This window comes from Mesoplodon densirostris, chromosome 17, assembly GCF_025265405.1.
Source record: "Mesoplodon densirostris isolate mMesDen1 chromosome 17, mMesDen1 primary haplotype, whole genome shotgun sequence".
In the NCBI taxonomy this organism is placed as follows: Eukaryota; Metazoa; Chordata; class Mammalia; order Artiodactyla; family Ziphiidae; genus Mesoplodon; species Mesoplodon densirostris.
Genome location: NC_082677.1, coordinates 23,741,397 through 23,764,327, shown reverse-complemented (window position 1 = coordinate 23,764,327; position 22,931 = coordinate 23,741,397). Strand labels below are relative to the sequence as shown.

Below are 22,931 nucleotides of genomic sequence, written 5' to 3'. Positions count from 1 at the left end.
TTGCTGTGGCGCTTCCCTGGTGGCGCAGTGGTTAAGAATCCGCCTGCCAATGCAGGGGACACAGGTTCAAGCCCTGGAACAGGAAGATCCCACATGCTGCGGAGCAACTAAGCCCGTGAGCCACAACTACTGAGCCCACGCACCACAACTACTGGAGCCCATGCACAGCAACGAAGAGTAGCCCCCACTTGCTGCAACTAGAGAAAGCCCGCGTGCAGCAATGAAGACCCAACGTAGCCAAAAATAAATAAATTAAAAACAAAACAAAACACAAACAAACAAACAAAAAACAATGGCTGCAACTTGGACAAGGCATGTGGCTATTCAGGACCTCAGTGTCTTCCTCCATAAAAATGGAGGAAGTGGAGTGGGTTTTGGCTAGATGTTTTCTGTCATTTCTTTCAGCTCTAAAAATGCCAACAAAACATTGGACATCTTATGGAAAGTATTGAAAATAAAACAGAAACATATCTTTTGTGTGTGTGTATGTGTGTGTGTGTCGGGGGGGGATCTTAGTTCCCCAACCAGGGATCAAACTGGGCCCCCTGCAGTGGAAGCACAGAGTCCTAACCACTGGACCACCACAGAATTCCAAAAACATATCTTTTCTGTATAAAAGTATAATGTGTCTGTTCCTAGAGTACTGTGTGTACTTCTGTTTGCACCTTTCAAAAGTCAAATAGAAATGGAACATTTCCTGAAAGAGAAAATATATAAATTAATTGGCGGGAGAAGTGTGTGATTGTGTGAGGGGGAAAGAGGCAGGGAAGGCTCATTTGAAGGTAGGCTAAAATAGTTTAGAACTTAATTCAGGAATAGTGTAGAACTCTTAATTCAGGAAGTTATTGGACAAAAATAATTTAATAAAAGTCAGTACAATAACAAAATGATAAAGGATATCTGTTAGGTAAAAAAAGTCCCTTTTCTCCAAATTTTAGATAATAGAACTAAGGAAAATCCTTAAATTTGAAAGAGAGAAGTTTAGGGCCAGTGAATAAAATAGCAGTGACGAACAAGTTAAAGAAACTAACTCCTAGAACTAAATGAACCTTGAATTGCCCAGAAGACCAAGCTTTTTAGAGCAGATCTATCTGAAGCTTCAGGCCAAAGAACACGTCTCACAAGCTTCACTGATAGACTTGACACATGTAGCATGAAGAGCCACAGAGCACGGATGTAAAGTTTGCCATAGTTCTTACTTCCTAACAGATACCTTCCAAACACTGAAGTCATCTTTCAGTATCATTCTGGTTTAATTTTCTAATTAGAATTTGGCTTTGAAAATCTTCCCCCTTTTTGGCCTGTCTGCTTAGGGTTATCATCTTGAGATGATTCCATATTGTTAAATAGATGGAAGTTGACCTTATATTTTACAAGTTGTCTGCTCTGTGTTTGAAATATTTCATAGGTTACTGGTCTAGCCTGTATTTAACATATTCTGTAGATATTTAACATACTCTGTAGATGATCCCTGCCCTCCAGCATACACATATGTTCAATTGCAATAACCTAAGGTCACCGTGAGTTAAGGGCAGATTCTCAATCAGAATTCAGGTTTCCCAGCTTCTAACCTTTGTTCTCTCCTGTATCCTCCCTTTTGCTTCTTGGTCTAGCATTGACCCTATCCTTCAGTTTTATCTGGACTCTTCTCAGAAGCCATCTATGACCCAGAAGCAGAGTACTTAGCAACTGGCCACCTGTCCACCTAACCATCTACACTCACATTCATCCATCCAGTCAATTAACACTAACTTTTATTTAACCCATACATATTCTAGGAATACAAAGTTGAATAATGCCTGCTTCTTGCTCTCTAGAGGCTCACAGTTCAGTAAAGGAGACAAGTTATGAAGTTGTGGTCTGGAATTACAATAGACAAATAAACTGGGATGTAGAGAGGTGGGAGTATTTGAATAGGGGAGAGGGTACTGTTGGCATTGATTTCTTTCATATTTGGAAATTTACTTGTTCCTGCTGCCTATCTAGAGTCATTCCATTTTTCTTTGTTATTTAGTAACTGAGAAGCCATATATATACCAGGCATCCTTCTGTGTTAGGGACTGGGGTCAATAATACTAACTTTTTTTTTTTATTAGTTTCTGCTTTATAACAAAGTGAATCAGTCATACATATACATCTGTTCCCCCATCCCTTCCCTCTTGCGTCTCCCTCCCTCCCACCCTCCCTGTCCCACCCCTCCAGGCGTTCACAAAGCATGGAGCTGATCTCCCTGTGCTATGCGGCTGCTTCCCACTACCTATCTACTTTACGTTTGGTACTGTATGTATGTCCATGCCTCTCTTTCGCTTTGTCACAGCTTACTATCTTTATGTGAACAGTGGTGAAACAGAAGGGTGCAGACATATTAGACTCAACTGAATGAGGGTAGTAGGGATATGACTCAGATACCCCAACTCCCTTACTCAGAGCCAGCAGCCTCAGAGGATGGAGAGCTTATTTTGGGAGGTGACCTGGTCCAGACACAGGTAGGGACCAGCTCACAGGGAAAACATGTAAGGGTAAGTGCAAGTTTCTTATTGGCAGCCTCTGATCAAATATCTGCTGAAACCGTCTTTCAGAGTCTTACTTCCACTATGCCCTACTAGCACTGACTTACTAAATAGTAATAAAGATAGAAAAATGGAATCTCTCCCTCAGGTTAAACCTAGTGTTAAAGTGAAAGTTTTTACCAATTAAAAAAAAGTCAATTACTATATTATTATAATCGTATACACCTTAAAGAGAGTTTTTAGTTAGTGCATCCTTGTTTCAAATTTGTTGGAATGTGTTAACACTAATTAGTAAAATCTGTGCACTAGATTATTCTCAGCACATTGGTTATCTCAGTGTAGCTGTATAAAGCAGTGGGTCTTAACTCCAGTGTCTCTGCACATTGATGAGGTATCATGAGGTAACATGACAAAGGGATGGGGTTACAACCATGTGCCTTTGCAAGTAGCCTAGAGGGAATCTTATCTATGGTCCATGATCTGATTTAAAATCTGGTCCTAAGAGAGGGTGTGTCATCTGTCAACTTCTGAGAGTCATTGACAACTAGAATAACCACCCCTTTATTATCCTAAGAAATATTTCTGGCTAAAAATCTAGTAAGTTCTAAAAGAAATTAGATAAATTTATGGAGAAATAAAATATAAAAGCAAACTAGTAAGTTTTTGAGGACTCACAGGTTTTGTTTTGAGATTGTGAATCAGTTTGTAACCTTTGTGAGGTGACCTTGTTGATCCATATCTCTACCCCTAGTACAGTGCCTGGTTTGTAGTAAGTACCCCGATTAAATGTTTAAATAAATGTTGAATTAGTGAATAATGAATGAGTTAGGGCGATATACCTAAAAACATTATTTTCTGGTCCTGAAACACAGTAGAAATATGTATCAGCCAGGGTTCTCCAAAGAAACAGAACTAAGTAGAATGTATTATTTATCTGTTTCCAGGAATTGGCTTACACAGTTGTGTGGGCTGGCAAGTCTAAAATTTGTAGGGCAGGCCTGCAGGCTGGCAACTTTCAGACAGCAGCTAAATCTTGAGGCAGAATTTCTGCTTCCTCAGGGAAATCTCAGTTTTCTTAAGACCTTTCAACTGATTGGATGAGTTACACCTATGCTATCAAAGATAAACTGCTTTACTTAATCAAGTCAGCTGATTATAGATGTTAGCCACATGTACCAAATACCAACACAGCAACACCTAGATTGAGGTTTAACTGACTGAGCTAGCCAGACTGACACATAAGGTGAACCATCACAGTATCCTTGGGTTTGAGAACTTGAAGCCACATGTGCAGCCTGGTTTGGCAAACCTGTGATGAACCCAGGGACTCCTGGTACTCTCTGAGGCGACCAGGACTAGGTTGGTGTTGGGACAGGACTTTCTGACTAGTCACATTTAACGTGAACAAAGAAAGCTGCGTGCGTTATTAGAGACAAGGTTTGTATCAGTGGGTCACTGAATAAATGCTAATATTCGTAAGATCATCAGTTACAGCAAGGATTTAAGTTTGGAGAATTTTTTGTTCATTATATTAGAGTGGAGAAGTACTCATTTGTTCTGAGCCTGAGAGTTTTGTTTCTTATTATGTTTGCTTTTGGATTTTGTTTTACTGTTTCAGTTTGTTTTTGTTTTGCCCTTTTATTTACTCGCTAGTCATGCTGTATATATTAATGCTTGCCTATGGTTTAAAATAAATTAAGTGACTTTAAAGTCAAGCAAGTAAGATGTAGTTAACATAGCTTTTTCTTTTTACTTAATTTAAAATTTTCACTTAAATTAATTAAAGAATTGGTGCTTTGAGAGAAGTTCAAGTGTATTTTTTTTTTTTTGGCAATGCAACAGTAATGGTAAGGGCCAGGTGGATTTAGATATGAAAATCTGGGACATTCATGCCAGCTTGAAAATTTTAGAGAAGGATAATTGTAAAAATTCTCTTCCTAATGTCATTTTATCATGTCTGACACTTTTTCTGGAATATAAATTCCCTTGCTCTCCTTCTTTTGATCTGCATGTGCACTACCTCTCTTTCTCAAATTCTGATTTGCCAAGCAGTCTTTCTTGTTTCTTCCTTTTTTTCTCCTTTCCACTTGCTGTTTAAATTCAAAGAGCTTTCTTTGTAGAAATTGAACCAAATAATAAGGCAGCATAAAACACTGAGTTCAGCAGAAAGTGATTTGCTTGTGATTAACCCTTGAGAACTGAGCCACTGCAAGATAACAAAGAAAGGACGTATTTTGAGACAACCTGCTCATTCTTCTTTTCCATTAGTAGAGGAGACCGTTTCTTCCCCAGGTGTTAGGAATTCCTGTACAGCTTTGCTTGAGTTTCACTTATCACACTGAGGGTAGCATGTTTTTAGAAAAGCAAGACCGAAGGAGCTTATGACAGCCCTTCCCTCTGCCCCACTCCCTCTCCCAGACTTTCCTCCCAGCAAAAGGCAACTCCATTCTTCCAGTTGTGTAAGGCAGTAACCTTGACATTCTTTCCCCCCAGCTTTACTGAGGTATAATTGACAAATAAAGATTGTATATATGTAAGGTGGACAACACGATTTAATAGACATATACATTGTGAAATGATCACCATAATTCAAGCTAATTAACACATTGGTCACCTCACACTGTTACCTTCTGTGTGTATATGTGTGTGTGCATGCACACGCATGTATGTACACATACGATGAGAAAGCTTAGGTCTACTACTCTTAGCAAATTTCAAGTATAAAACTTACTCATCTTACAGGAACTTTGACCCACATCACCCCACTTCTCCCACCCCAGCCTCTGTTAACTGCTGTTCTACTCTCTGCTTCCATGAGTTTTTTGACTTCTTTAGATTCCACATGTATGTGAGATCAATCAATATTTGTCTTTCTGTGTCTGGTTTTATTTCACTTTGTGTAATGTCCTCCAGGTTCATCCATGTTGTCGCAAATGCTAGACTTTCCTTCTTTTTATGGGTGAATAATATTCCACTGTACATAGGCACCACACTTTCTTTATCCATTCATCATCTTCTCTTTCTTTTATACCTCACATCTGGTCTCTCAACAAATGTTGTTGGCTTTTGAAAAATTAATTTATTTATTTGTTTTTATTTATTTATTTTTGGCTGCGTTGGGTCTTTGTTGCTGCGCATGGGCTTTCTCTAGTTGCAGCGAGCGGGGGCTACTCTTCGTTGCAGCGTGCAGGCTTCTTACTGTGGTGGCTTCTCTTGTTGCAGAGCATGAGCTCTAGGCACGCGGTCTTCAGTAGTTGTGGCGCACAGGCTTAGTTGCTCCACAGCACGTGGGATCTTCCCCGACCAGGGCTCGAACCCGTGTCCCCTGCATTGGCAGGTGGATTCTTAACCACTGTGCCACCAGGGAAGTCCCCACACGTAATTCTTTGGCTGCTTAATTTTCTTCATAGCACATGTCACTTTCTGTTGTATATTTTTCTGATTTCTATTGTTTATTGTCTATCTCTTTGAAATACTCAGAGATGGGAGAGTCTCCAAATGGCTGCTTGAAAAAATGCCTGACTTTTTTAATTTGGAGTTTTGTTATTTTTCTTTGTTTAACAATTCAGTTACTCCATCATGTTTTTCTACATGGATCTGTGAATTATATTCATTTCATTTTTGTAATGAAATTTACCTGGCACAGGCCCTCAACTTCATTTTCTTTTTCTTCTGTGAGACTTTTGGATATACATACCTGGTCCAGAATATTTTAAGACATGATTATGTGTTAATTTCTTGATTAAATTTAACTATCATTTTCCATTATATTTTCCCATTTCAATCATAATTCCATCCACTAGCAGATACCAATACAGTACACAAATAATTCAAGTTCCAAAAGGCATCTGGATAGTGGGGATGCTTCTTAAGATCATTTTCATCCCATTATATTAACTTTTGAGAACCTACTATGTACTAGGTACTTTGTTAGATTTCAGAAATCCAAAGAGGTAAACAGTCCCTACCTCCAGAAGCTCACATTTTAGCAAGGGTTTGAAATAGGTAAGCCATTATTAAATAATGTGCTATGTACTGTAATAGAACTGCTAAGTACCATGGGGTCACTAAAAAGTTTTACTTGAGTGAGGAGATGGGTGGTGTAAGTTTTACCTGGAGGTGACCTTAAAGCTATTTGAAATAAGCAGGGATTTTCCAGGAGGAATGAGCAGAGAACAGAAATGATTAAGAGTAAAATTGTGGGAGTGAAGAAAGAACTAACAGACATCTGCCATGTTTACACAGTGCGTTGGTCATTTTTCATAATCTTTTCTCATAAATCATTTTGAGCATGCTGTGATTAGGTTTTCACATTCCCACATTCCCATTTTATAGATGAGGAAATGGGCCTAGAGAGATCAGCTTAGGGTCGCAGATTTGGTAAATGTTGAGCTGGAATTGGAGCCCAGGCCTGGTTAACTTTGAAGCACATGGATTATACATTCAGGGGTGAAAGGGTGGAAGATTGAGGAAGTTCATGCTTGCTTCATGGGTGAAAAACATGAAGGCTAATGAAAAAAGTAAAATTTAGAACAGTAAGGGCAAAAAGGAATGGGGAATGGTATGAATCAAGGATGAAGGAGATGATGATAGTGAGTGGATTTGAAAGGCCAGCTGCCATCAGAAACCATAATTTTGTAATGGTGCTATGTAGTGTGTTCATAAGACTTTTCTCCAGTCAGCTTTAGCGGTCTAGGCAGAGGATTCTTTTTTTTTTTAAATAATTATTTATTTATTGTGTTTATTTATTTGGCTGTGCCGGGTCTTATTTGTGGCACGTGGGCTCCTTTGTTGCAGCTTGCAGGCAAGCTGTGGCATGCATGTGGGAGCTAGTTCCCTGACCAGGGATCGAACCCCGGCCCCCTGCATTGGGAGTGCAGAGTCTTAACCACTGTGCCATCAGGGAAGTCCCTAGGCAGAGGATTCGTTATGGTAACTCTCCAACCATTTTAAATCAGTCAGTGATTTCACTGGGAATTTACTGTTCGTTAATTTCTGCAATGCTATTATACATATGCTTGGACATTTTAAAATCTAAAATATTCATGCATTGTGTATGGTCAAAGGGGATGCAGTGAAAACTATGCTTTTTGGCATTTTTGAGAAATATAATCTAAAGTTGTCATGAATTTTTTAAAACTTAACTAAATACCATTGGCCAATAACACATAAATTAGTTATATGTGTACATATCATCTTTGTTTTCTGTGGTGACTATGATGAGATTGTTAAAAACTGAATGTCCAAATTTGGTATGAATGGAATTTTTCTATTTTTCTTATATTGACCACTTTCCCCAAACACTGGTCTGGACCAGTTGTAAAAGAATTAGTTGGTAGAATTTTTAACTGATTTGTAACTGTATTAGTTTTTAGGTATATATGTGCACATATATACCTTTTTTATAGAAAGATCAACTTGTTATAAATACGTGCTCACATAATTTTATATAGAAAAAAAATGTATCTAAGAATTTATTTAGATCTTCTGCAGGCCTAGAAAGTGTTAGCTACTTTTCTAACCATCTGAACCTTCAAAGAAAAAGTTTCAAAACTAAAACTTCCTGAAGGCAGCCTTGTGGATGTTTAAAACAACAACAACAACAACAAAAATACCTTGTATGGCATCCACATTTACCATCTACTGTCTCCTACATATGTTTGACACCTATGGCCGTTTTAGCTTAGGCCAGAGTACAGGTGTATACATATCTTTCTTTTTAAATCACACCGCCTGTCTTATTTTCAGCCCATATTCTAATTTCCCTAAGTCAAGGAAGTAGCAACATTTCCCTAGTTTCTGTAAAAACACAGATGTAACGTGATATCAGTCTAGTTGCATGAGCAATCATAGACATTTAACCTGGTTATTGCCTAGTTGGTAGACAATGACGGCATTTATGGTACTAACACTATGCCTCACTCTCCATTTTGCTTTTAAATTGTCTTTTCAATGTCGTTTTTGTTCTGTTACTGGCAATTTAGTTTTAAAGCATCATTGTTTAAAAAAACATTCAGAATAAAAATTGAAGCACATCATTGTGCTTGACATAGATCAAAGATGGTGTTACAGGGCCTCCCTGGTGGCGCAGTGGTTAAGAGTCCGCCTGCCGATGCAGGGGATACGGGTTCGTGCCCCGGTCTGGGAGGATCCCATATGCCGCGGAGCGGCTGGGCCCGTGAGCCATGGCCGCTGGGCCTGCGCATCCGGAGCCTGTGCTCCGCAACGGGAGAGGCCACAACAGTGAGAGGCCCGCATACCGCAAAAAGAAAGAGAAAAAAAAAAAAAAGATGGTGTTACATATATAAAAGAAATAAAATAGATCCTGTTAGCCTGAAGGTACAACACTGAAGTTTAAGTAAATGTGAAATAGCATAGTGATACAGCATATGTGAAATTTTTTTCAACAGTAGTCAAATAGAGAAGATGTTGATGGAATTCTCTGATATTTACACAGTTATGCCAAATGAACCATGAGCTTTTTTTTTTTTTTAAGCCCCAGTATGCTTTAGATGTTATTTTACTTAAAAAAATTTAAGGTCAGATAAAGGTATGGCTGAGAATTCTGCGTGAACTACTTGCTCAGATTTCAGGTGGATTTTCCTGTGCTTCCTGTCTTCTGTATTTGCAACTAGATGATCTCTTTTTTCTGTTTGGGTCATTCACATATGGGGAGAGTTGGTGGGATTTGTTGTTTTAGAGCTCTCTAAATTTGTGTCTGAAAAAAAAATACAAATGACTTTCTAGTGACTGAAAAACAGGTAGTAGATAAATATTTTTCTCTAGGAAACAAATAATATTCTTATTCTGGACCGTTTGAGGTTAAAGTTTTAACGTATTTGCTTTTCTCTCTGACAGTATTTCCATAGAAAACTTTATGCAGAGGACCTTTATTCTTATTACAGAGTACAGAAATCTGGTAGTGCAGGATGCATAATAGTTTTAAAATTTCCAGTTGAGTTCTACTTCCAAATAATAGATTTTTGTTATCAATTGTTTATGCTCAAAAAGTATAAACTATTTTAATATCAAATTAATTGAAAATACTCTTAAAGAGGTAAATCAGATACAGTCCCCTTCCAATAAGTAATTTAATTCCAATAAGAAATGAGTTGTTGATTAGCTATGCTAATACTTTGTCCATTTTCAGTGTGGATGAGTAAGACTTGATTGCACAGTTTGGGGTCATGTATTGAACATTCTTAGTTGCTCCAATGATCTACCTAATTTGGGTTTGTTTTTGTTGTTTTTAAAGGTTGCAAGGCCTTTAGTGTTTATCTTTCTATAAAGTCAGTCTTCATAAATAGAGATTAATTCTGGCATTAGCATTATTTTTCTTATTGTACTATTGTTGAATGAATGAGAAATGATATGGGAACATATGTATATGTATAACTGATTCACCTTGTTATAAAGCAGAAACTAACACACCATTGTTAAGCAATTATACTCCAATAAAGATGTTAAAAAAAAAAGAGAGAAATGAAATATAAATGGCAGGTCTTCTGATATGCTCTAGGAGCTCAAAGTAAATGAAACACCCTTCTTATTTCAGTGGGCATTTGTTTATTTTTAATTTTTCTTTTTTTTCTTATTTTTTTTGGCTGCGTTGGGACCTCATTGCTGCACGTGGGCTTCCTGTAGTTGTGGCGAGTGGGGGCCACTCTTCGTTGCAGTGCGTGGGCTTCTCATTGCAGTGGCTTCTCTTGTTGCGGAGCACGGGCCCTAGAGCGCGCGGGCTTCAGTAATTGTGGCGCATGGGTTTCAGTAGTTGCAGCGCACAGGCTCCAGAGTGCAGGCGCGGTAGTGTGGCGCAAGGGTTTAGTTGCTCTGCGGCATATGGCATCTTCCTGGACCAGGGATCCAACTCGTGTCCCCTGCATTGGCAGGCAGATTCTTAACCATTGTGCCACCAGGGAAGTCCACATTTATTTAAAAAAATTTTTTTTAATTAATTAATTTATTTTTGGCTGTGTTGGGTCTTCGTTGCTGCACGTGGGCTTTCTCTAGTTGTGGTGAGCAGGGGCTACTCTTCGTTTCAGTGCACAGGCTTCTCATTGCGGTGGCTTGTCTTGTTGCGGAGCATGGGCTCTAGGCACGTGGGCTTCAGTAGTTGTGGCTCGTGGGCTCTAGAGTGCAGGCTTGGTAGTTGTGGCACTCAGGCTTAGCTGCTCCACGGCACGTGGGATCTTCCCAGACCAGGGATCCAACCGGTGTCCCCAGAATTGGCAGGTGGACTCTCAACCACTGTGCCATGAGGGAAGCCCCACATTTATTTTTTAGAGGTTCTCATGTTGGGGATTGTGAGCTGAAGGGCTTCAGGGAAACCCATGGATTCCCTCAAATTATATACAAAAATATTTGTGCTTTTCTAGTGTGTATATATATATTTGTGCTTTTCTAAGGTGTTGATCCATAGAGTTCATCACATTTTTTAAAAGCTCTTGCTATCTAGAAAAGCTTAAGGAGACAGAATACATCTAAGCATATATTAGTGAAATAAATACGATAGGTTAAAAATAAAGATCTTTGGGAGATTAGCATAAACGTTGGAGGCTCACCATGTTTAGCATCCTGTAGAGGACCCATTTGATATAGGCCTTTGCCTTGTTGTGTATAGTGACTGGTGTACAGTCATGCTTGTATCATTGAGGGTCCTGGTAGTAATGGATGGTTTTTTGGAACATAGTTTAATGAAGGGACTATTTGCAGAGTTGTGGGCATAGTTTAAAGTAACCAAAAAGGGATGACGAATCATGCAGGGACTAGCACCAGTTGGAAACAGTTATCCACTCAGGCAAAGAGGCAAGGAGTTGGGAACTATGCTCCAGAATCCAGTGAGAGTTACAGGTGTGGAAGAGGAGCCATTCAACAAGAGCCATGGCCAAAGAGGAAATAGAGCAGGGAATAAGTTGTACTATTGTTCCTACCTCCTTCCACTCTTTGCTTTTCTGCTGATGCTTCCTGTTGGGAAACAGTTTCCTGTGCATAGCCTTTCAACCCCTCTTGGCCTCGTAAGAATGGGGGTCTTAGACGTGGAACACTTCCTTACCAAGAGATGAGGAGCTCACACAACCTGTACTTTGTGGGATTATCGTCCCCTGTTTCAGGCTTGCCCCCAGCTTTCAGTATTTCACACTCTCGGGATAGTGTGAGATAAAGAGGGGGAGGGTGCTCGTGGGCCAATTTCCCTTTGTCCGCTGGCTGGCAGCCACTAGCCGTATGAGACCAGTGCACGTGACTGGAGCTGATCTTACTCTGTCTCTTCTCTATGTGAGTAAATCATCGTTCTACCTAGTGCTTGACTGTTGTGTTTTCCTTCACAACCTTGATACCAAGACATAATGGGCAGAAATGTATAGAGTCCTTTTCTGGGATTGGTAACCAGTGCATGGTGTTCTGTTCAACACTTCCTCTCATTGGCAAAACCCAACCAGAAGCGAGAGAGGTCAAGCGAGGACTGGATAATGTAGTCTTTTGAGATAAGGGAAGACGGAGGTAAAGAGCAAGGCAGAGAAGGGTGGAAAATGAATCTGGAGAGACAAATGGAGAATAATCATCAGAGTACTCAATACTTAATTTGTTAAATTAAATTGAATTTTTAATTATTAAACACAATTGAGCCTTACGTATTGTTAGATTAAAGTGAAAAATAATCAAATGTCTGATGATTTAATGTTTCTGATATAAATACCTTGACATAAAAATCTCTTTAGAATAATGAGTGATAACATTAAAGTGGTTCACGTTTACTGCCTGTTTACTATGTGCCAAGCCACTGTGCTAAGTCCTTTACATACATTATTAATATTATCCTCAGAATAACCCTAGAAGTGGAGATATTATTGCTTGGTGCTTGATGCATCAGTGGATAGAACAAATTCCACAAAGGCCAGAGATCTTTATATTCTTGTATTAATATTTCTACAACATTTTGGTTTTGTGGTTATTGTTAGTATTCATATGTTTATTAGCCATTTAGATTTTTTTCTATGAAGTCCCTGACCTACTCTTTTTTTAAAAATATTTTATTTATTTATTTATTTTTGGCTGTGTTGGGTCTTAGTTGTGACACACGAGATCTTCGATGCGGCATGTGGGATCTTTCTTTTTTTTTTTTTTTTTACATCTTTATTGGAGTATAATTGCTTAATAATGGTGTGTTAGTTTCTGCTTTATAACAAAGTGAATCAGTTATACATATACATATGTTCCCATATCTCTTCCCTCTTGCGTCTCCCTCCCTCCCACCCTCCCTATCCCACCCCTCTAGGTGGTCACAAAGCAATGAGCTGATCTCCCTGTGCTTTGTGGCTGCTTCCCACTAACTATCTATTTTACGTTTGGTAGTGTATATATGTCCATGCCACTCTCTTGCTTTGTCACAGCTTACCCTTCCCCCTCCCCATATCCTCTTAGTTGTGACACATGGGATCTTCGATGCAGCATGTGGGATCTTTCGTTGCAGCACGTGGGCTCTTTGTTGTGGCACGTGGGCTTAGTTGCCCCGCGGCATGTGGGATCTTAGTTCCCCTACCAGGGATCAAACCCGTGTCTCCTGTATTAGAAAGCAGATTCTTTACCACTGGACCCACTAGGGAAGTCCCCCTGGACTCTTTTTTTCATTTTCTACTGGATCATCTGTCTTTTTAATGTGGAAGAATTATTTGTATTTTTGGGTATGAGCTTATCGTTATGTGTTGCAAATGACTTCTCCCATTCTGTGGCTGGTTCAAGCTGAAATATTAAGAATACGTCAGATCTTGATAGGCAAAGATAAATATTTCTAGTCAGATGAAAGAATAAACAAGTTTTATGAGGAAGGAAAATAAATTCACACATGAAAACAGTTGAGTACATTTAAAAAATAAATTTATGTATTTATTTATTTATTTATGGCTGAGTTGGGTCTTCGTTGCTGCGTGCAGGCTTTCTCTAGTTGCGGTGAGCGGGGGCTACTCTTCGTTGCGGTGCGCAGGCTTCTCACTGCGGTGGCTTCTCTTGATGCAGAGCACTGGCTCTAGGCGCGTGGGCTTCAGTAGTTGTGGTGCCCTGGCTCAGTAGTTGTGGTTCTCAGGCTCAGTAGTTGTGGCGCACAGGCTTTGTTGCTCCGTGGCATGTGGGATCTTCCCAGACCAGGGCTCGAACCCATGTCCTCTGCATTGGCAGGTGGATTCTTAACCACTGAGCCACCAAGGAAGCCCCAGTTGAGTACTTTGGTTGGACTGAGGATCCTTAAAGTGAACCAATGGAAAATAAGACTGGAAAACTCAAAATATGTAGCCCCTGGGAAAATCTAGAAAATGGCAAAAATATACCTCAACAGAACATCTTCTTGAAATCAATACTCGTTTCCCTTCAGTTCAGGAGTAATTATGTCTAGACCACCTGAAGGGAACCTCAAAGACTGTTTGGCCTCTTGCTAGCTAGCTCTAGGCTTGTCCTTCTCTGCCAGGGAAAGAATCTTCCTTCACTGAGATTGCCCTAGTGCTCTGCCTGGGGAAAAGGTGAATCTTAGTACTGGAGCCGAGGACTTCCCTGGTGGCGCAGTGGGTAAGAATCCGCCTGCCAACGCAGGAGACGGGTTCCAGCCCTGGTCCAGGAAGATCCCACCTGCCACAGAGTAACTAAGCCCGTGCGCCACAACTACTGAGCGTGCAGTCTAGAACCTGCGAGCCACAACTACTGAGCCTACGTGCCACAACTACTGAAGCCCGTGCGCCTAGAGCCTGTGCTCCGCAACAAGAGAAGCCACCGCAATGAGAAGCCCGCACGCTGCAGCGAAGAGTAGATCCCGCTCACCGCAACTAGAGAAAGCCCGCGTGCAGCAACGAAGACTCAGTGAAGCAAAATAAATAAATAAATTGATTTTTTTTTAAAAAGTCTAACTCTTTTTAAAAAAAAGAACTGGAACTGAGGAGGGGAAACCTAGATGAACTTTCCTCATCTCGTCTATGAAGAGCTCTAGACTTCTAAGAGAGAGTTACTGGGTGTTAAAGTTAGAGCACCTTCATACAGTTGGCCTTTGTGTCTTGATGTTTATCCTTATGGAGTCTCCTATTGACGACTTGGGGCTTTGATTTCCTAAGATTTGCATTCCCTTACAGAACTTGGAAACTGATGGCTATAGGGCTTTCCAGTTTTACTATCCATCTAGTCTCAGCCTCCATCTTATGATTTCCACTGTACTGTTGTGAAATGACTCCATTCTATTCCCTAGTGAGATTATTGTAGCTTTTTTTTTAGTTTTTGGATCTTATGGGTTTGCCTCTTTCACCACTAACCAGACAAAAACCGTTTCTATAGTGTCTCTCCTTAATTCTGATCCCATCAAAATTTGATTTGGCTGCAAGTACCTGAAAACTGAAAATAGTAGTATCATCTTAGGAAGACAATTTTATTTATTTATTAAAAAAAATTTTTTTTTTGCGGTACGCGGGCCTCTCACTGTTGTGGCCTCTCCCGTTGCGGAGCACAGGCTCCGGATGCACAGGCTCAGCAGCCATGGCTCATGGGCCCAGCCACTCCGTGGCATGTGGGATCTTCCTGGACCCGGGCACGTACCCATGTCCCCTGCATCGGCAGGCGGACTCTCAACCACTGCACCACCAGGGAAGCCCAATTTTTATCTCATGTAAATAGAAGCAGTCCAGGGGTGCTGTGGCAGCTACATGATCATCCAGGATGCGGTCTCCTTTCATCTCATTGTTCTTCCTTCCTTATCCGACATGGCAGCTCCTGGTATAATGTCTACATTGCAGCCAGCAGGAAGGAGGAATGGAAAGGGAGAAGGACAGTCCACCGTCCTATGAAGGACTTCTCTGAGGCTGCACACACCACTCTGCTTATATCCTATAAGCCAACACTTAGTAAACATAGCTGTACCTAAGTCTAAGCGGGGGCTTGGAAATATGTGTCTGGCTAAAAATAGGAATTTTGATCCTGTAGAAGAAGGGGAAAATGGATCTTGGGGGGCAACCATTGATCTTTGCTACATAAAACCTTTTTCTGTTGTGACAAATATTTTCCCAAGGTGGTTAAGGAGAAAAGCATAGACTGATATGGAGTATATAGCTAATTTAAAAGTTATCAGGATGAGCTCATAACTTTAAATTCTGAATTCTTGGCTCTTACTGTAAAATTTTTACATTGGTCTAGAAAGGTAGAAATAAGCTAGCTCTTAAGTTATTCATCACTTTTACTAATTTTTGCAGTTTGACTTCTTTTCTAAACATGGATACATTTTATCAAGTTTTTTAAGTATAGCAGAGTCCATTGAGCATTGCATATGTAAATGAGGAGGAAATATTTACCTTTTAGCTTTATAGAAGATAGATACATTAAACCCACTATTAAGAATAGTCCATAGGGGCTTCCCTGGTGGCGCAGTGGTTGAGAGTCTGCCTGCTGATGCAGGGGACACGGGTTCGTGCCCCGGTCCGGGAAGATCCCACATGCTGCGGAGCGGCTGGGCCCGTGAGCCATGGCCGCTGAGCCTACGCGTCCGGAGCCTGTGCTCCACAGTGCGAGAGGCCACAACAGTGGGAGGCCCGCGTACCGAAAAAAAAAAAAAAAAGAATGGTCTATAGAAAACATTTTAGCAATAGGTAACATAAAAGCTCTTCGTTATAACAAATTCAAATATATGGAAATTAAATGAAATCTAGAATTATTTTAATTCACTGAAAATTAGCTGTAATCCTGAAGATTTTTTAAAATTCTACACCACAGAACTTGAGGAAAATGTGTTATTAATCATAATTATTCTCATTATTTAAAATGATTTACTTTAAAAACCCACTATGTAACAGTATAAGTGATAATCATTTTTTCCTCCATAGGCAAGAGGTTTGATAGCTGTGGGACTGGGTATTGCAGCTCTTGGATTTGCAGGTAAGATAAATAAAGGATATATATCAATAAATGTTGCAGGGGAAATATTTCCAAGTAGCTTCTATAGTGATTCATGAGAAGACTCTTAGCATTTTGAGGTTTTTTGATTTTAAGACATATGTTCCCATTCTTTGCAACATTTATAGTCACTGAAGATTTGTCAGCGCAGCAAAATCTAGATAAACTTTGTAGTGAAGGAAATTAACGATACAAAAGCTAGGAAAACTAGCCCCGATAATAATTGATCTTCCTGACATTTTTTTAGTTTGAGCTATAGTGTACTATTAAAAAATAAAATCTCTTTAATATGAAGCAGTGTAAGTGATAATGGGGCTCTTTTATTGTCCCATATTTTTTTCTTACTGATAAGAATACACATTTTCTGAGCTGTCAGTTCTTTCTGATGAGCGTAGCCATTCTTTATAGTCTATTTATCATTCATTTTAACATGTTGGTGTAATTTCTTTGACAAACCCAGGAGAATTTCTTTTATTGCCAAAATCTTTTTAGAAAGAATAGTTATAAAGATTTAAAGTAAAGTTGCTGTCTCTTCTAACCATTAATTTATAGTTTTAAATTGCATAGCTATTCTCTAATTAAATGTTAATCTGAGAGCATTTCCTTGTTGATAAAGATTTACATTTTTCATTTAACATTTGTGTCTCAAGTTCCATGGATTTGATCTTGTTAATTGGATCTTCTTTTTAGGTGGAGCTACATTCCATTGTGGTTATATGCAGTGAGATCCAATAGAAAAAGAGACATAAAATATTTTGTTTTGTTTTGTATAATATTTAATTCCACACAACTCTGTTTAAAGCACCTTACCAGTAAGAACTTTAAAATCAGGAAGATCAGTGGTTCAGATTCTTTTGGTTCTTGTACTGTCAAAGTCTTGTGTCTCATATAACTATAGTTAACTACTTACTGAGGTTTCATGAGAAGAGTATCATGTCTGAAAAGGAATTCAGACAAACTTGCCCATAAACATAAAACAATTTTTGTATTAATTACTGTAGCAGAATAGGCATAGTTATTTCAAATTCAAATGTAAGATTTTTATTTGAAATTAGAGAAAGATATACTTTTGCCAACGTCTTGTTTCTACAATGAGAAGAATTGGTGTATGTATTCTATACATACTACTCTGTTGCCAAATTCAGTTTACTAACTAGAATATTAATAGCAGGCAGTTCTCTTTCAGGGTCAAATACGACTGAAGAGTAGAATTTAGGAGAAAGGGTCAAATACGACTGAAGAGTAGAATTTAGGAGAAAGTACCCCTAGACTATTGGACTAGAGTTTCTCCTTTATGGTTAAAGTAAATGTCCAGATGTCACTTCTTTTTTTTTTGCGGTACATGGGCCTCTCACTGTTGTGGCCTCTCCTGCTGCGGAGCACAGGCTCCGGACGCTCAGGCTCAGTGGCCATGGCTCACGGGCCCAGCCGCTCCGCGGCATGTGGGATCTTCCCGGACCGGGGCACGAACCCTCATCCCCTGCATCAGCAGGCGGACTCTCAACCACTGCGCCACCAGGGAATCCCCAGATGTCACTTCTTGAAGCCATTAATTGCTTTTTTACATTGAGATTGCATGATTGTGGTTTTGAAGGAATTTTGAGGCACTTTAAAAGCCATATTTTATACTGTTGTAGAATCAAATGGAAGTTGATATTTATATAAGAGATTTAGATGAGTTAGGGTTTCAGCTTCATTTAATTTTACTTTATTTAATGTTCTACTTGATCTCAAGAGCTTTTTATCTCCCACTTAGATTGGCTACTTCACATCTTCCTATGTCTAGCATCCTTTGTTTTTCCCTGTAACATGTTGTTTGCACAGGAATGACAGTATATTTAGACAGGTTACTTCTTATAAAACATCTGTGTAGTTGAACTTTCCCGGTAGAAATCTTGATTTGCAAATAATGTTATGGTTAGAAATTGAATTTAAGTTCAGAGGGTCATAACTGGTTTTCTAGCAGAGCTTTGGGAAAAGAGACCCTAATATTAGTAGACACACATTCTGATTAGGGTACAAAAGGTAAATTAGTCAGATAATATTTTATTCTTGTTCTATGCCCTCAAAACAATTTAGGACCTGTTTTGCTATTGATACTTAGTTGTCCAGACTCAAAGGAGTTTTGATTATTAGGATGCCTAAGAAAGGAAAGCACTAAAATAAAAGAAGCTTTTAGGAGAGTAGTCATCCTCAGTGAGAAATTGAGTACTAGGATGTTATTGTTCTTATGACCTGTAACATTGTATAAAAGTAGGATTTTATACATAACCATTGACATTTTCTAATTTTATAATTATGAACTAAAGCTTAATTTAATAGCTATGAAAATTATATTAAAATGAAATCTATCCTCCATTTAATAAATTAGAAATTTGAAAAAATGTGACTGTCTTTCTGGTAGATTTTGAGATAGTTATTAAAATAACATATATAAAGTAAACTATTAATAAATACTATGGTGAGCACTTTGTGGGTGTTGGCTTTCATTATAGAAAATATATTTGCTTTTATTCCTGTTACTATTTAGGTCGCTACACATTTCAAATCTGGAAACCTCTAGGACAAGTAATCACAGAAACAGCAAAGAAGATTTCAACTGCTGTAAGTTAGAAATGGCTTTAGTTAGAAATCTAACCTTGCTTTGATTTTTGTTTATATGCCATTATTGATAGTAATTCAGAAAAATGTTTTGGATTTTCATACAAATGTTTGTATCATTGGCAACTTTATTGATTTAGTTTCTTTTAAGTTTCTTGGTCATGTTATTTTATATCTAAGCTTATTCCTGACTTTGACTTTTAATTATCGTATTCCTTTTAGTAGTATTATGTCAACTTTGAGGTAATTTATTTTCCTTGTTTAATTAGTATTCATTTAGTGATTGTCCTTTGCCAGGGGCTAGGCATAGCTGGTGAACAAAACAGACATGGTGCCTGTCCTGATGGAGCTTACCCAAAAGTTTATTTCATCTTCAAATTTGAAACTAGTTCCCTCGTACCACCACACCTGGCTATCTCAAACATAAAATTATATGATTCCAACCTTGAAACCTATAGGGCTTATACATTCATCTACCAGCATTACAGCTACTCTGCTGAGCTGAATATAAATAAAAAATGAATGATAATAGGTATCTAAAAAGCTATAGTGTGGTGAACTGTGGTTTGTGACCACTGGAGACCATGCAAAGAAAACTCACTGAAGCAGTACAACATAAACATTGATTTCTGGGAAACAGAAGATCTGGGATAGATCAGCTTGGCTTACAGCAATTTGAGAATGAATGGCTTGTTTTAGCAAAGGCATTATAGGCTTGTGAGGCTTAGTTAGTCATGAACAATAACCACACTTTCAAAGGATGACATACTATATTATGACAGATAATTAAACTCGGGGTCAAAAGAACTGCAAGTGATTTTGCAGACTTATAAATGCATGTCTGTGATTAGAGGGAGCATGTGTTTATTTTCTGTTTTCCTGTTTATATTTTATTTGGCTAAAGTATTAATAGGTATTTAGCATTCATTCAATAAATGTTCATTAAGCACCTACTACATACTGGACATTATTGTGGGGAGTGGGAGGTAGTCATGAACCAGACAAAGACACTGCCCTCTAAGAGTTTACTTTTTAGTAGAAACAATTAACAAATAAATAAGATATATAATATGTAGAGGTGTTGAAGGTAGAAGTTTAGTTTTCTTTAGAGAACTAAATCAGCGTAAGAGATTGATTCTTTAACAGCAGAGAGGAATCTATATTAGATAGGTCCGGGAAGGCCTCTCTGAGAAGATGAGGGAGCAGGCCATGTGAACATCTGAAGAAAGAGCCTTCTAGTGGGAACACTGCAGAGGTCCTGAGGTGGAAATGAGTTTAGCAGCAAGAGTAACTCCAGTGGAGTATGTGGAAGGAATAGTGGTAGTTCGGGCCCAGACCACTTAGGGCCAAATAGACTGTGACAAAGACAGCAGATTTTGGTTTAAGTGTGATGGAAAGCCTTTGGAAGGTTTTGAGCATGTGGGCAACATGATTACCAATTTAGGTGATCACTCTGCCTGCTGCAAAGAGTGTAGACTAGAATGAGTCAGAGGAGAAGCTGTGAAACCTGTTAAGAGGGTACTGAGATAGTCCAGGGACTTAGGTGATGGTGGCTTGACATAGTTATTTAAATCTTTCCATATGTTTATGTATAGCAAATTGAGAGACTTTCAGAAATCATTTCTCTCCTGTTATGCTGATCTTCAGTAGGTATATTTATACCATAAATAGACTTGTGTTTTGTAGAACTACATTATTTAACACTGAAAGGAAAAGAGAGAAAGAAAATGAGAAACATTTCACTGCTCTGTGCAGGCTCACAGATAAGGTAGAATAGTTTAAGAGATTATTATGGGTATCCTGAATGCAGCCCCTGCATTTCTTTTTTCTTTTCAAAGGTGTCTCTATTTATTTATTTATTTATTTATTTATTTATTTATGGGCTGCGTTGGGTCTTCGTTGCTGTGCGACGACTTTCTCTAGTTGTGGCGAGCGGGGGCTACTCTTCCTTGCAGTGTATGGACTTCTCATTGCGGTGGCTTCTCTTGTTGTGGAGCATGGGCTCTAGGCACGTGGGCTTCAGTTGTTGTGGCATGCAGGCTCAGTAGTTGTGGCTCGCGGGCTCTAGAGCGCAGGCTCAGTAGTTGTGGCTCACGGGCTTAGTTGCTCCGTGGCATGTGGGATCTTCCTGGACCAGGGCTCGAACCTGTGTCCCCTGCACTGGCAGGCAGATTCTTAACCACTGCGCTACCAGGGAAGTCCCGGCCCCTGCATTTCTTAAGGAGACAAAAGTGATACGTGCTCCCTTTCCCTCCCTTTTGTGGGCTTCAAGTTAAGACAAGTGCCTTTTGATAAATCTGGCCCCTTTTCCACAAAGTACTACTCTTGCAGTTTGCAGTGAAACATCTTGGAATATCTTTATCATCATCATAATTATACCTCAGTGAAGATAGGAGTTTTTAAAATACTTCTTTAAATATTAATTGTTCCAGGGAAATTGAGGAATGAAATATATACATACTTTCTCTTGGCACTGATTCCAAAAAGCCAAATTCATAAGCACAGCATTTACAGTGTTTTGATTTTGTAACTGTGTTCATTATTGAATCAAATAGAGTTACTAATAAATAGGGACTGTAGTCGTGTGTCCATAAATCCCTGTCACTCAAAGGAGAATGTTCAAGGCTCAAGTTCCTATGGGTTCTCTTTTCATTTTTTCTTAAACTTTATTCGCTTCTTTGATGCTTTAACACCATCTTTTTCTTAAATCTCATCTTTCTTTTTCTCATACTTTTTTCCCCATTCTTCTGGAATACTGCCTAGAATAATTTTGTTCACATAGAATGCATGGAGAGTTTGTTTCTTTCCCTCTCACTGTTGTCACGTAGCTGCTGGCTCCTTGGAATCTGGTGGAGCCAGTATTAGAGGGATACTACAGAAGTCTCTGCTCAGACGGAATCTCCGTGCCCACCTTTATACTTTCCTGCATACTCTCAGCCACATTTTTTGGTACTCTCAGACTTAGCCAGATTTTCTGGTGTTCTTTTTCCTTTGTACACTGCTTGTTTTGATTTTGATTTTCTTTTGTTTGTGCTTTTGGTTTTTACGTTGGGGTGATTTTTGTTTGTGTGTTTGTTGTTTAGTGCTGGAAATTTGGGGGATTTTCTCTTTATTATTGATGTTCTGAAATTTCACAGGAATTTTTAGCCTTGGCTTATGTGAAAATTGTCTATTTTTTGTTCTGTAAGATCCTCATATATTTTTTCTTTAGTTTTTCCTTCCAATGTGTCTCTGCTCCTGGAACTCATATAAGTGGCCTTTCTTAGCAGTTTGGTAGATTTACTTCAACAATTTAATTGAATGAGAAGATTGGCAGTGTGCTGTGAGCACGTAGGTGGCTTATATCAACAGTCATGTCTCTTCCAAATCAAGGAGCCCAGAGGCAGTCTTGGAACCTCCAGAACGCAGGAGTGGTTGAGTACTATGTGTATTTTACTGCTTGACATAACTATCCCCCTCTTCAGCCCTCTGGGTTCAGTGTGATCTGTTGGTACTCACCTTTGCTTCTCTTGGGACCTACCACCCACAGTTGGGTGCATCCCAGGCATATGATTCTCTTTCTTGGCCTGAGGGCTGAAGTGGTAGGTGGCAGGCCCTTATGCCCTATGCTAATGGAGTTAGGAATCATCTCTCTCTGCTGTTCTGGTTTAATTAATTACCCTGATGTTATTTTTTGTATTTGTTGACTCTGAATTTAGTCAGAGGGGCTGCTAGATTGAGGCTGCTGTGATTTTTTCTATATGTGCAAGTCTTACCTGTTTTCAATCTTCCAGGATTTCTTTAAACTTTCTGGTTTGCTACTTAATCCATTTCTTGTTTTCTAGGCCTCTTATGGATTTTTCTTGTTTAAAATATCTCTTTTCTCATTTCAGAGGCACTTTGGAAAGCAAAAGACTTTTATTATTCAGT

The 22,931-nt window shown here is 39.0% G+C and overlaps 1 protein-coding gene across 1 annotated transcript in view; it reads left to right on the top strand.

The window, feature by feature from the left end:
• DNAJC15 (DnaJ heat shock protein family (Hsp40) member C15) overlaps nucleotides 1–22,931 on the top strand; it is a 65,835-nt gene that overhangs the window by 11,188 nt on the left and 31,716 nt on the right. Inside the window, exons 2-3 of the mRNA XM_060080039.1 lie at nucleotides 16,352–16,403; nucleotides 18,952–19,025. Coding sequence (XP_059936022.1) covers nucleotides 16,352–16,403; nucleotides 18,952–19,025 — 126 coding nt within the window. The remainder of the gene's footprint in view (nucleotides 1–16,351; nucleotides 16,404–18,951; nucleotides 19,026–22,931) is intronic.